Consider the following 13,610-nt stretch of genomic DNA (forward strand, 5'->3'; position numbering starts at 1 on the left):
TGTTATTTATAATCCCCTGCTGAGGAAGAGGAGGAGCATGGTGACTGACCGGTTTTTATCGAGGCGATAAATGACTTTGTTGTTCAGAGATGCAGAATCATAAGCGTACAAAACAATAGCTGCCTCATATGACCTTGCATCTGCTCTTGGATGATCACATGAAAAACAAGTGAATTTCTAGTCTCGGAACTCTCGGAAGAATACACTTGATATATCGTTAGTCCAGGACCAAAACTTGATTGTCTGCGTTCCACTTGGAGAGTCTCTCTGTAATGAAAAATGCCCCCTATGAATGAGTTCTCGGGTTTTAGAAACAAAGGTCCCAGGGTCTCAGCAGCTGCCCTAATAGTAGGGGTACATGCTAAGATGGTGGTTGAGGCCAGTGACTAAAGAGCGCACCGAGGGGGGGCAGATGTAATCAGGCCCCTAAAATGAGGATGACCACCTCAGCTCTGGTCTGGCTGAGGGATGCCTGGTTGCCTCTCTATCAGCAGGACATCATCAAGAGAGATTATTGAGGCAACCTCTGTGACCCCATTGTGGCTTTGAGTTTCCCTTTGAAGAGGCGTTTGTTTCGACAAGACACGTCGAAAAACTGTGAGTCTGTAGCTTTAGCCCCTCTGGTTCTTTTTCGCCCCACTAAAAACGTATATTTGTCAACTTAATAGTTTGGTACTTGAAGGTTTTAATGACACATCATTACACGATTTCTTTCTTAAAAAAAAAAAAGTTGCTATTTAAGAACTTCAAGGATTTGGGGATCTATTTGCATAGCAACTTTAGCTCCAATTTTCACAGTCTTGATCGCAATGGCAGCAGAAACGTTAGCTTTTAGCTTGGATTTGTCAAGCTAACAACCTTTTTCACAGCAACTTTACTTTGGCTTTTACCTTCAATGTGTCAAGCCAAGGACAGTTTCGTTAGTAATATAATCTTACATTTTTGCTTTTACTGACGATTTGTCAACTGTTTAAATAGCGAGTGGCACAAAGTCAAGATGAAGAGCTGAAGAGCTTGACTTTGTGCCACTTGTTTAGGTTTGACAGATCCGAGCAACTTTTAGTTTTGAATTATAGCCATTAGCTTGAATTTGTCAAGCCAAAAACTACATTATTTTCACAGCATTTCAAATTGCTGCCAAATGCAGACTTGAAGGATCTGGTCTTGATCCTGTTGTAATCGATAGTGATACAGTGATCAGTCTCTGAGCCTTTGGACCCTATGAACTCAAGTGGTTTAGTGGACTAACTCAACCCAAGACAATGTGTCCAGGCCTGACCTTTTGTGTCCTTCTCAAGACATTTTCCAGTTTTTTTTCTCAAAGGGTATTAGCGGTAATATACCAAGGCAGAAAATGATACTGAACTCATTGAATTAGTTTTATTTCTATTGTTTAAATTGAGAACTTGTTTTGAAAATAAGCTATTCTCGGAATAATGACCAGACGCGAAGCTCTTGGGGTAAATTTAACCTCTGATCCCACCTGAGAATACCCACTTCCCAGGCCGGAGATGCCCTCAGCTGACAGTGGAGGCATTGATGTCTGGGACAGAGGCGCTACATCAAGACTTTGGTAAACATGGGGCTCGACTTTCTCACAGTCCCATTTGTGTGCTGAGCTGACAGCCCCCCCCCCCAGTTGAACAGGAAGGGTCTTGTCTGTGTGTGTGTGGTCAATAAAGCAAAAGTTTGTCAAACACAAAGTTAGTCCAAATGAGCTCTTCACCCAGGTCCGCGACGCCGTCTTCCCGGGTGCCATTTGTGCAGCCACGGGGTCAGTACGTTCAGGAGGGAAATCCAATTACAAGCTCTGTGTTCATTTTTGATACGCTAAACTACAAGCACAAGCCCTCATTAACACACGGAAATTGATAAAACATGATGGCTAAGTCTATATTTAGTGCATTATTTAGCAGCAATGATGGCTTAAGGTCTTTATAGTTGTTATGGAAAATGACTGGCTGATATGCAAAAGGTTGGAGTGTCCACCCATTCAGTGAAGTAAATTGAACCACCATGAAAATATTTTACCATTGCCCAATTTCTGAACAGGTGAGCTAGCCATTTTACACTTCCGAGCTGACCACCCCCTTACATAATAACTGATCCACCGACAAATTTTCACCTCCTGACATGATTGGCGAGACTTGAAGATCCAGAGGCACTTTCTAGTGATTACAATTTATGAAAGACAGTTGTCCAGGGGTACTATCGTGTAGAACCCCCCCCCCATTCCCACGAGTTTAATGCCCTCTGCAATCATGTCGAAGCCAAAAGGTAAATTGAAGTAATGCACGAATTAGCGTTAGCTTCTGAAAAATTGCACATACTTGAATAGTTAAGTGGGACCAGGGGAGGAATCCTACTTAAATTTTGGGTTGAGAACAAAATTATACAATTTGAAAATGGAGAAGAGGGAATTTCATTAATATGGTTGGATACACATGACCCAAAAGTTTGATAGCATAAGTGAGTAAAGACGGATTAAATGCCTATAAATGACCTTCCCTGCAAAATATAATCCATAAAACCGATTACAACAGTCTTTCAAACGTATTTGTCATAGATATAATATGATTGATAGATGATTTTCCTGCCCGTCACCAAACTTTCAGGTCATGCAAATGTTAATTTTAAATTCAGTCACGTGACCCATTTTCCTATTTTGTATTTTTGACTGGAGCCTAAAACGAAAGTATGAAACATCAGGCATTTTCTTGAAAGGTTGAAAACCAGACAAAATAATCAAGGATATCTATATTTTTTTTCTTGTCAATTGAAAATAGAAAGGGTTAGAATGGCTTAATTGCTGTCTTGCTTAACAGACAAACAACCGAACAGGGGAAAATTTGCCTCTCACGAAGTTTTAAAATCCAATTGGGAAAAGACAAAAGCGTCCATCAACACATGGCTTTACCTGCCCCTGTGGCCGGACAATAACTACTCCACCCCCACCCCGCCAAAGGAGCTCCCCCCCAGCTATAGGGGCTAACTTCCCACGGACTAAAAAGCTCATTGAAAGCTGCATTTAATAAGCGTCCGGAAACAGTGATTACCCCTCCTAGTTGGCCGGTGTGTCTAAATTAGAAACCTTCATTAGTTTATGACCCAGGCCCCACACTCCCACCCCCACAAACCCCTCCTCCTAAGCCCCCCCAGTCAGCAAGCACTAAGCAAGGTGACCCAACCTCCCCGCTGTCATAAATCAAAGGCCACAGCTAAGTGCTGGAAGAAAGAAGAGGAAAGGTCAACAGACTTTGTTGACGTTGGAGCACTCTTTAAATTGGAGGTGTTTTTCTTTCTCATGCAACAATTGGTCAACTCTATCAACATCATAACTGCCCCTCAAAACCCCTCACTTCCAATTATTGCCATATTCATTTGAGCAAACTTCGTGTGTCTTTTTCAATACAAACTACAATGCAATTACCCCCAAAAAAGATGTAACAAAACAAAAACAACTTTTAACTGATATGCACAGAATAATATTTGCAATCATCAGCTTCTCTGGTGAGATGGAAGTGGTTTGGTCATTTTATTAGAATAAATATTGATTCTGAACTACTTCATATACTGGGCGGCAGCTGGTAAAGCGTTGGCCTCACAGTTCTGAGGACCCGGGTTCGAACCGGGCGCCGCCTGTGTGGAGTTTGCATGTTCTCCCCGCGCCTGGGTGGCTTTTCAACGTGCATGCAACATGAATTGGACACTCTAAATTGCCCACAGGTGTGACTGTTTCTTGGTCTCTATGTGCCCTGCGATTTGGTTGGCAGCCAGTTGAGGGTGTACCCTGCCTGGTGCCCGTTGACAGCTGGGATAGGCTCCAGCACTCCCCGCGACCCTTGTGAGGATAAGCGGCAAAGAAAATTGATGGATGGATGGATACTTCATATACTTAGCACAGTAGTGAGCTGTTGTATTGTTTTGTTTTGGGTTTTTTTTTTTTTGCATTTGATGGTTTCATTTTCTATAATTGTAATTATAGTTATGATAATAACATAGTAGTGGCATTGAGACGCGTCGGTCATGTAAGTCCCGAAATAAAACAAAATCTGATTCAGGGATCCCTGTGAAACTGTCCTGGGTGACGTTTTCGTACTCCTTGTGGCAATTTACGACACGTTTTCTTCCTTCAAAAGTTAACTAGAAATTTGCCATTACTTGGGCATTTTTAAATGTCATTAAAAGAGTGGGTAGTTTTTTTTTAGAGACACCCTGAATTTTAGGAAGGGTTACATAGCTTTGTGCTGTGAATAAAGATGGCTGTTTCAGTCCCGGGACAAAAGGAAACCCCCCGCTTTTCTGCTCGTCTCCACACGGCTGCCATTTAACTCAGCTGACACAAAAGAGCTCCCGTCACAGCACGGCGGCTCTCTATTGACGCCGCCGCTCTTAAAGGGAGCGCGACGATGGCATCCGCGGGGTCGCTACGACTCGGAGGCCCATCACCCACCGTGCCGCCGTCCTACAGTGTGCTCATAAACAACTGCTGAGGGAATTCCTCCTGCAGCCTTGATTGATACAGCCGGCGGAGACAACTGAAGGAAACGTGAGATGACGTGCCGCTTGTCCATCGTCCCCCCCCCCCCCCCTTCTTTCCCCCCACCGCTCTCCGCCACACGCTCACTTTCTGGGCTTCGCTGCTTGGCCTCAACTCTTCGGTGTCAAAGCCGGAGTGTTTATAAATAGGGGAGTGTCTTTTCCAGCAGCAGCAGCCAAAGGCCGTCTGTGCTCCGGATCGAATGTCGATGCTGTGAAGTGCGATTTTCTTTCACTTGTGTGACATTCTGGGGGTTTGAAAGCCAACAGCAGAGATGGACCCAAAGTGTTTTTGTTCCTGCTCGGACAGAGCATTGTGTTAATATCGCAAAAATTACTAGGGAGTCGGCTTTCTTTGACAGTTAGCCACATGAAAACACGACACAAATCCCAGCAAGTCAAAACCCGTAATGTGCCATACTTGCAAAAGTGTTTTAAATTAACGAAAAAATTTAATTTACTAGTCCTTAAAACAAATAAATGGAGACATATCGGGGAAAAAAATGCAAATTCCTGATCAAATGCTGTCTTTTTGATATTTGTGACTTTTTCTCTTGTCTCTTTTCTTTGCTTTTCAATGTTTTTAATCACGTAAAGGGCAATTGTATGAAATGTGGTGTATCAATGAATCTGCTTTTGTTTCTTCTTGCTTTAAGCATTGGTTTAGTGTAGCAAGCGCTACTTGGAAGTCGCATTTAAATCTTTCTTTGACAGTCAGCCAAGTGACATACGATTCCACATGAAAAGAAATGCACGCAAATGCGAATCCCAGCAAGCGAGTCAAAACCCATAACAATTGTACTCAAGTACGTACGACTGGCTTTTACTCAACTAAAGACTTGATTTTTCTCACTAAATTCAATAATTATCAGTTTGTTAACAATGGTGGCAATCCTGGGAGACTCTGCAAAGCAGTCCTCACCCCACCATCCTAAACACACACATTTCTTTGAAACCCTCCAGATGTAGTCCAGATGTGAACCCGTGCAACGTCTGGCAGCCAAATCACTTTTTTTGATCCTGGGTAAATCGGAGCAGATCGTGTTTGTGCAGTTGCTTTTTTTCGTTTAATTTGTTGCACTAGAGACGAGAGAAGGGTCGACCTCCGGCGTCAAAATGAGCTGTTCCAGAAACATTATGTAATAGCCACAAAGCGGTAGGTCACTCGTCTTAAAACTGACGCCCCCATAAGAGGCATCCAAAAGTTACGAAGGCGTATCGAGGCCAGTTAAAAAGGGAACAAAAATACGTGTTGTAATCTTGCAAGAATAAAGTTGTTTTCAAGACAAGTCTTGCATGCTACAGCCTGAATTTTACGAGAATTCATGTGGTTCTTTTCTCCAGAACAGACACAAACATGAAAACAATCACTTCAAAGTCCAAATAAGAATCTGACGTTGATGTGACAAAATATTGTGTGCTTCGTTTTATTTTTGTAAAATTAGATCGTTAATCTTGAAAATATCCCAATTTAATTTCAACCAGATAGAAAAAGGATATACCCCGCCTCCTATCCGGAGATAGCTGGGTTGGCTCCAGCACTCCCGATACCCTTGTGAGGATAAGCGGTTCAGATGATGGATGTACAAATATCGTAAAATGATGAATTTAATCTAGAAAATATATTCAACAAAACATCTTTAAAATATCATGGCCTTTTTCCCAAATACTCTACATTGGATATGATTTCTCACACCAGTATACAACTCTGGTAGTTTCTCAAAAATATATGACGATTTAAAAAAAAAAACTAAAAAAATAAAAAAAATAAAAATTCACAAATATGACACAAATAGATAATTTGTGGAAGATATTTCTCTCCTTAAAAATATAAAATGTTTATATTAAATATGGGACTTTTTCTTGACCATGTAAGACTTGTAATAAATGGACAAAAATGCAAAAAAAAAATTTTAAATGTTTTTTTTTTTAAATATAAACAACTTTTTGGGAAACAATAAAACAATTATTTTCATTTATCTAGGAAAGAATTTATCAGAAAAATAACTTTTTAAGGCATACAAGTTTATGCTCGCAAAATGACTTTTACGAGTTATGATGACACCTTGTTATGTCCTTAATTTGTAAAAAGTTCGCTTTGACTTTATACGCCACCTTTGAGATGGCAAACGGCGTCTCGATCCGCAGGTTAGCAGCTGGCAAAGTTGTGTCTGCCGAGCCCACCACAGTCGACCTTTTGTCTCAGCAGCGAAACCACACGAACGCTACATACAACCCGCTAAAGACTCGTCTTGTTTACTAGCTAAATGTAATAACGGGCAATAGAGCGTGTTTTGGAGAACTGTCCGCCATTGTGCGTTGTAGCAGGTCTCCAAATCGTCGTCAACATTTTGTACCCAAAATCCTTAAACTTTTCCAAAAACTTTAGCTATCAGTACAGTAAAAATCAGAGATAGGACACGATAAGCACTCGCTAGCGACGACATGTTTTGTAACGAGACATGCGTGGTCATAGTTGAGAATATATTCCTTTTTTTCTCCCACATTTTCCAAGCCGCTCATCCTCACAAGGGTTGGGGTAGTGCCGGACCCTATCCTAGCCAATATCGGGTGAAAGGTGGACGACACCCTGAACTGGTCGCCAGTCAGTCACCGGGCACAATATCGACACCATCACCGAGCAAGAATCGATCACACACTGCCGGCACCAAAGTCAGGCACTTGTATCACTACACCATCAATGATTAATGTATTTGTTTTTCATTTTTATAAAATGATTATTCGAAATCACAATATACGTTTGGAATTTGAGAGTTACGTGAATTGCAATAGATCGTTAATTAAAGAAGTGCATACCTCCACGTAGGGAGCGGCGCACTCATAAACGCACCCCTCCCAACCTTCGCGTTAGCCAAATTTGAAAGTGAAATGATTGTTACATATGACATGAATCTCAAACGACATCACGAAAAAAGGCTGTGCCCGAAAATCAGCACTGACAGGAAAATTCTATATTTGATTAAAAATGTCAACCACAAAGTCACACAAAAAGAGAGAGAAAAAAGCTGATTGGATGCACATAACGAGTTCATATTATTTTTGAATAATGCGGCAGTTTTCATACAGCCTCCTGATCACCTTAATGCAAACAATTGTAACTCAAATCTTTTGCACGTTAGGAAAAAGACAGCAAGGGGAGATTTGATGCTCTTACTTGAGGAAGTATCGCTGGCCCGAGGCGGTCTTGGCCATCTCCCATCCCGGGGGCAGCGGCACATCGTCGGGGATCTCGTACGAGGACTGTCGCAGGTGCTGGGGCGAGGCGCCCGCTGGCGGCATCCCGGACAGGGAGCCTCCGGAGACGGCGCCCATCTGCAGGGAAGCGGGCGACGAGTGGGCGCGCACGTGGTGCGGTGTGAGGGCGCCGCCGGTGCCCGCGTCCGTGCTTGCCTGCGATGGGGGGCAAAAACAAGATGCGTGAGTTTAAGGTATGAATTTGTGTTACCTCTGATGCGGTGATTCTTAAAAGTGTGGTCCAAACACCATTAGCAGTATGTGGCCTCCCTCTGGTGGGACACCAAACAATAACTACTTTTTGCATATATTTGATCTAAAAAGTTCGAGAAGCAATGCGCTCACAAGTGTGATGAGAGTTAAACAGTAGTTCTGATGCATGAAGCGTGGTGGGAAGAAAATTTTTTGTAACTCTACTTAAGGAAGTATCTGTATCTTTACTTGAGTATTTACTCTTCTGCTGACTTTTTTTTACCTATGTTTTACTGAAAATCTGTAATTTTTACTTAGAGTAGGTACTTTCGGGCGGCACGGTGCCTCAACTGGTAAAGAGTAGGCCTCACAGTTCTGAGGACCCAGGTTCCATCCCGGCCCCGACTGTGTGGAGTTTGCATGTTAACTCCCGTGCCTGCGTGGGTTTACGGTTTCCTCCCACATCCCAAAAACATGCAACATTAGTTGAACACTCTAAATTGCCCCGAGGTGTGATTGTGTGTGTGGATGTTTGTCTCGGTATGCCCTGCAATTGGCTGGCAAATAGTTCAGGGTGTACCCCGCCTCTTGGCCGTTGACAGCTGGGATAGGCTCCAGCACTCCCCGCAACCCTCGTGAGGATAAGCGGCAAAGAAAATGGATGGATGGATAGGTACATTCGTTGAATCAATTGTAGTTTTACGAGCATTTTTTTTTTTTTTGTACTTCTACTCAAGTACCAAGTGTGAGTACTTTTTTCAGCTGTGGATGTACAGTAAAATGGGCAGAGTGTGAAGTTTTAACACGTCAGCCCATGCTGCTTTGTGTTGAAAGCAACTGTCATGGTCTAGATCAAGGGTCACCAACGCAGTGCCCGCGGGCGCATGGTTACCCGCGAGGACCACTTCAGGTACAGGTCTCAAATTCAAGGCCCGGGGGTCCAGATCCGGCCCGCTGCATGATTTTATGTGGTCCACAAAGGCAAATCATATGTAACAACTTTCATGATTTTTGTTCAAATCTGTACCAAAATTTCAAATTGTCATATCATAAATGATATTGTTGAGATATTACAAGCATTTTTGTGTTACCAAACAACAGTAGTTGAAAAACCCATTACTCTCAATTTCTGATTCCAAAACGAGTTCATAAATTTCATATGTAAATTTGATGAGGTGGTTAAAGATTATGGTTTCACAGTCATAACGGCCCTCTGAGGGGAGCCATAAGTAAAATGTGGCCTGCGACAAAAATGGGTTTGACACCCCTGACTTAAGGTGACCGTGTGGCATGTGCTAAAGATGGCACAGCTCACAAATTATTATTATTTGTGCTTTAAATGTTGAATCTGACCTGCTTGCATTAATGGCGTTTTAAAATAATGTCATCCAAGCCGCTTATCCTCACAAGGGTTGCGGGAAAGCTGGAGCCTATCCCAGGTAGCTTCAGGCAAAAGGCGCAGTACATTCTGAACTGTTCGCCAGTCAGTCGCAGTGCAGATATCGACACCATCACTGAGCAGGAATCGATCCCACGCTGACTGCAAAGGCAGGCGTGTGTACCACTACACCATATCATAAAATATAAAGTACAAAGAGTTGTGGCATTTTGGAAGTTTGCCACAAACAGGTCATGAAGCCCTTCCTACGATCGGTGCTCACGAAAAGCCTCGAAAAGGTTTGTGACCCCTGGTCTAGATGATGTCACCACACATTTAATTATCTGACCCCAGTGCAGCGCAGTCACCCGTTTCATTGACTTTGCTCTGAAATGCATAACCCAATAGAATTGCAGCGCTACGGTACAGAAAGGCAGCGTCAAAGAGGTTCTGGTTTCCACCAGGTGGTACAGTTCAAGTGCCCTCGGAATGCTTACAATCGGTAAAACTCTTTTGGCGTCTTCTAGTACGGGTTGGACATTTTGGGATCCTTCGCGGTGGAAACACAAACATTTTTCTCACGGAAAGCACAACGCCAGAGATTCGGGGGTGAACCGTTTGAGGACTTTTGTTCAATGTTTTCCTATTTTCTGGGGCCCGTGTCGATCACTTTTCTCTCAATGAAGGCACCCCGGAGTGCGTCGAAAGCACTTGTCACTGACGTCACCGCACATCTGACTATCTGAATGTACAAAGCCGCGACGGTTGCGCGAACGAGTATTTCAACAAAACAGCTGCGTCCTGATTCAGCGAGTTTTGTCTCTGAAATCTCATAAGCGAAGGAATCTCTGCATAAATCATCTTTATTTAGCTATCTATGCCACCAATGTATAGTGACAGTCATACCTATTACATTCTTTTCCACGAGATGGCAAATGGTACATGATTAACTAGCGTGTCCACTTTTTGATAAAGTAATTTTTTTTGCGGTGTGCCGTCACTGCTTTAGCGTCTACCGTTTTGTCATTGGGCCGAAACCATGACGTTTAGGACGTTTTTTGGCCGTATAACAGTTTCCCATGGAGCTCAAAAGAAAGAGCCCGATGAAATATTTGAACGCATTTAGCTCATTTGGGGGGCAATTTGTCAATTGTCATCTTGGTTAAAAAAAATAAAAAAAAAACAAAGATGAAAAGATCCCTGTTCTTACGTCAACATTATGGCATTACATGACAGACTGTTTCAGTCCCAACCAGAACCGCATTTTGATTTAGCACAAAACGGTTGCAGATTGTACGCTGAGTGGACGCAAATGACCTCCCCGCTGCTTGCCTCTATTTTTAAAACCCGACAAAATAGCGGCCGTAACTTTTTTTTTCAGACATTCTTTATGTTCTAATTACAACTTTATATTTATGTTAGGAGACTGTGCGTGCGGAGGCAAGCTTGAAGTAGGCCCTGGAAAGGAAAGGAAGGTGGGGGGGCAAAAAGGGATGATGGAGGAGTAAGGAGGGAATAAAGAGGGGAGAAGGGAGTTGGAATGGGGGGGGGTTGCTCACGCATGCGCAGTGGCCAGCCAACTTCCAAAGGGGAGCAGCAACAGTTGTGGGTATGAGGGTGGGGGAGGAAAAGAGGCACAAATTGGGCAAAAAAATGTGATCTGTGGACTGCAAATTGGCCTGAAGAAAACATCCGTCCATTTCCAATGTAGGATATGGCGTGAAATATTACACCTATGCAAAAGTTGCAGCATTACTACACAATCAGAAGTTGTTGTCATAAATTAAACACAGATTTGTTCAGTTTAGATGGTTTTCACACTCGTCTTGACAGTATACTCATAATGTGTGTGTGTGTGTGTGGGTGGTGGGGGGGGGGGGTAAAGTGGGTTAAACAGGCCGAGGGGAAGTGGACCCCCATCCCCCACTGGACGGGCCTGCTGTCTGGGTCGGAGCCGAGCCGAGCCTCGGAGGCCCCCAGGGGGTGCGGGCGACTTACTTGTCTGGAGTGGGACTTGGGCTCGGGCGGCTTGAAGAAGGAGTCGGGCAGCTTCCTCATCCTCATGGGCACCGAGGGGGGCACGATGGTGTTTTTGGGGTTCATCACGGCGTTGAAGAGGGCCTCCAGGTCGGTCTCCGAGTCGCCCCGGACGTGGACGATCTGGTGTCCGGCCGGAGGGTTGTGCTGGCTCGGATCCATTGTCCCGAAAAAGTCTGCTGTGCCGACTCGAGCGAAAGTTGAGGGAAAACAGAAGCCCTCGAAATCTCAAAATCAAATCCCGAGCTAGTTTTCCGTGGATTATCACGCAGCAGGAAATGTGGTGGTGGTGGGGGGGGAGAAAATATGTCGACGCCGCTCAGTAAAAGTTGTCCCGGTTCATCCTAAACTTTTTCCCCCCAACGAAAAAGTTGTTTGTTAGCTGTCCGAGTGTGCACACGAAGTCGACGTTTTGCGGTCGTTTCTTGCGGGCATTCTCCAGAAGGCAACAAAGCGCATATCTGGAACTCTTTTACTGTCCCGTCCCTATCCAAAACTCTTCCAACCCCCCCCCCCAAAAAAAAAAAAAAAACAAAAACAAACGCAATGTCGAACGTCGTCAACAGGGTTGAAAAAAATATTTTTCATAAAAACAAACAACGAGGCCCGAATGTTGTAGTTTGGGCCTGAAATGAGCCAGCTCGTTGCTGGCAGGATAAATCTCCGCTGCTCACTTTGGAGGAGGGAGAGAGAGGAGGAAAAAAAAAAAAAAGTTTCGCCCCAGTCGAGTCTAAACTTTGGGCAGGACATTAAACTTTATGACTCATGGGACGGCTGCTCCAGAGGCGGGGCTAGCCTCCAACCGGGACGGGAGCCTTTAAAGGGACAAGCTCCGGGGGGCCCCAGCCAGGCTCCCAACTTCCCCTTAGGAAACCCTTACAATAAATAGTGTCTTGACATTTAACCTATCTTAAACTAATAACCGGCACCAATACTTTTATTCCATTTTTAATAGCCAGTAAATCCAGTTTCCATCGTTCCTAAACACTTGTAGTCAGGTCTAATGCAAAGTTAATGGACTTGAATTGTCTGTTTGGCATGAGCTATTGCGATTTACAATACCTAATTCAAGTGGATTTTCATTTATGTTAAAATAATATTAAATTCTTCAATTTTAATAATTATTTAATCCACTTAGACTATATAGTTGGTTTGTCTTCTACTCTTAACATTTTGAATTTGTGTTCAGGCACTGTGTATTTAAACTAATAATAAACACATCTTTTAATGCAAAATGAATCCTCGTATAGTTGGTTTGATGTAAATGTTGATAATTTGAATGTCTTGACACTCGTGTTAAACTATTAATAAGAAACAATACTTAATGTAATTTTAAAATAGCAAATACATTTGCATTATAGTCTGCTTGGAATAAACAGTTTACAAGTGTATTGACTCATTATTATGTTAACTTAATGTTGAGCACAAATATGTCGTTAATTTTATTGCAAAGTTAATAAACTTGAATAATAGTATGTTTGGCATAAGATGTGATGTATTCACATTCAAGTGTTTTTACACTCTACCTGTTAAATGAAAAAGCACGATTACTTAATATTCAAATTGGATAGAATTAATGCACTTGTATGCATTAACTTGGCATATATATATATATATATATATATATATAATATATATATATATATATATATATATATCCATGGCAGCACAGTGTTTCAGCTGCAAAGTGTTGGCCTCACAGTTCTGAGGTCCAGGTTTCTATTCTGGCCCCGCCTGTGTGGAGTTTGCATATACTCCCCGTGCCTGCGTGGGTTTCCTCCCACATTCCAAAAACAAGCAACATTAATTGGACACTCTAAATTGCCCCGAGGTGTGATTGTGAGTGCGGCTGTTTGTCTCCACGTGCCCTGCGATTGGCTGCCGACCAGTTCAGGGTGTACCCCGCCTCCAGCCCCATTGACAGCTGGGATAGGCTCCAGCACTCCCCACAACCCTCGTGAGGATAAGCGGCTAAGAAAATGGATGGATGGATATTTTATTTCAGTGTATTGCTCCATATAATAATATAACAATGCTTAGCGTTTCTATAGTTACATAATTATCATTGAGTTGGGCATATATACTCCTTGTTTAAATAACACAGTTCACTGTATTTGTATGTTGAATGAGGAAACGAAGCCAGAATAAGTGTAATGCACACACCTGTTACATCATCATCCCTTGATATGACAACTTTGGACATGTTTGA

At 42.9% G+C, this 13,610-nt stretch overlaps 2 protein-coding genes across 4 annotated transcripts in view; one reads left to right on the forward strand and one right to left on the reverse strand.

Annotated features, from left to right (window-relative positions):
- yap1 (Yes1 associated transcriptional regulator) overlaps nucleotides 1-12,245 on the reverse strand; it is a 38,084-nt gene extending 25,839 nt beyond the window's left edge. The window contains exons 1-2 of the mRNA XM_061826640.1: nucleotides 11,363-12,245; nucleotides 7,715-7,950 (exon numbers count right to left, since the gene is read on the reverse strand). Of these exons, the coding sequence (XP_061682624.1) occupies nucleotides 7,715-7,950; nucleotides 11,363-11,563 (437 nt within the window). The 5' untranslated portion in view covers nucleotides 11,564-12,245. The remainder of the gene's footprint in view (nucleotides 1-7,714; nucleotides 7,951-11,362) is intronic.
- The window catches only part of trpc6b (transient receptor potential cation channel, subfamily C, member 6b), a 30,862-nt gene continuing 25,106 nt past the window's right edge, over nucleotides 7,855-13,610 (forward strand). For all 3 annotated transcript variants that reach the window (XM_061826631.1, XM_061826633.1, XM_061826634.1), the window contains exon 1: nucleotides 7,855-7,988. The gene's annotated coding sequence lies outside the window, so the exon portion shown is untranslated. The remainder of the gene's footprint in view (nucleotides 7,989-13,610) is intronic.

Source organism: Syngnathoides biaculeatus, chromosome 8 (genome assembly GCF_019802595.1).
Source record: "Syngnathoides biaculeatus isolate LvHL_M chromosome 8, ASM1980259v1, whole genome shotgun sequence".
In the NCBI taxonomy this organism is placed as follows: domain Eukaryota; kingdom Metazoa; phylum Chordata; class Actinopteri; order Syngnathiformes; family Syngnathidae; genus Syngnathoides; species Syngnathoides biaculeatus.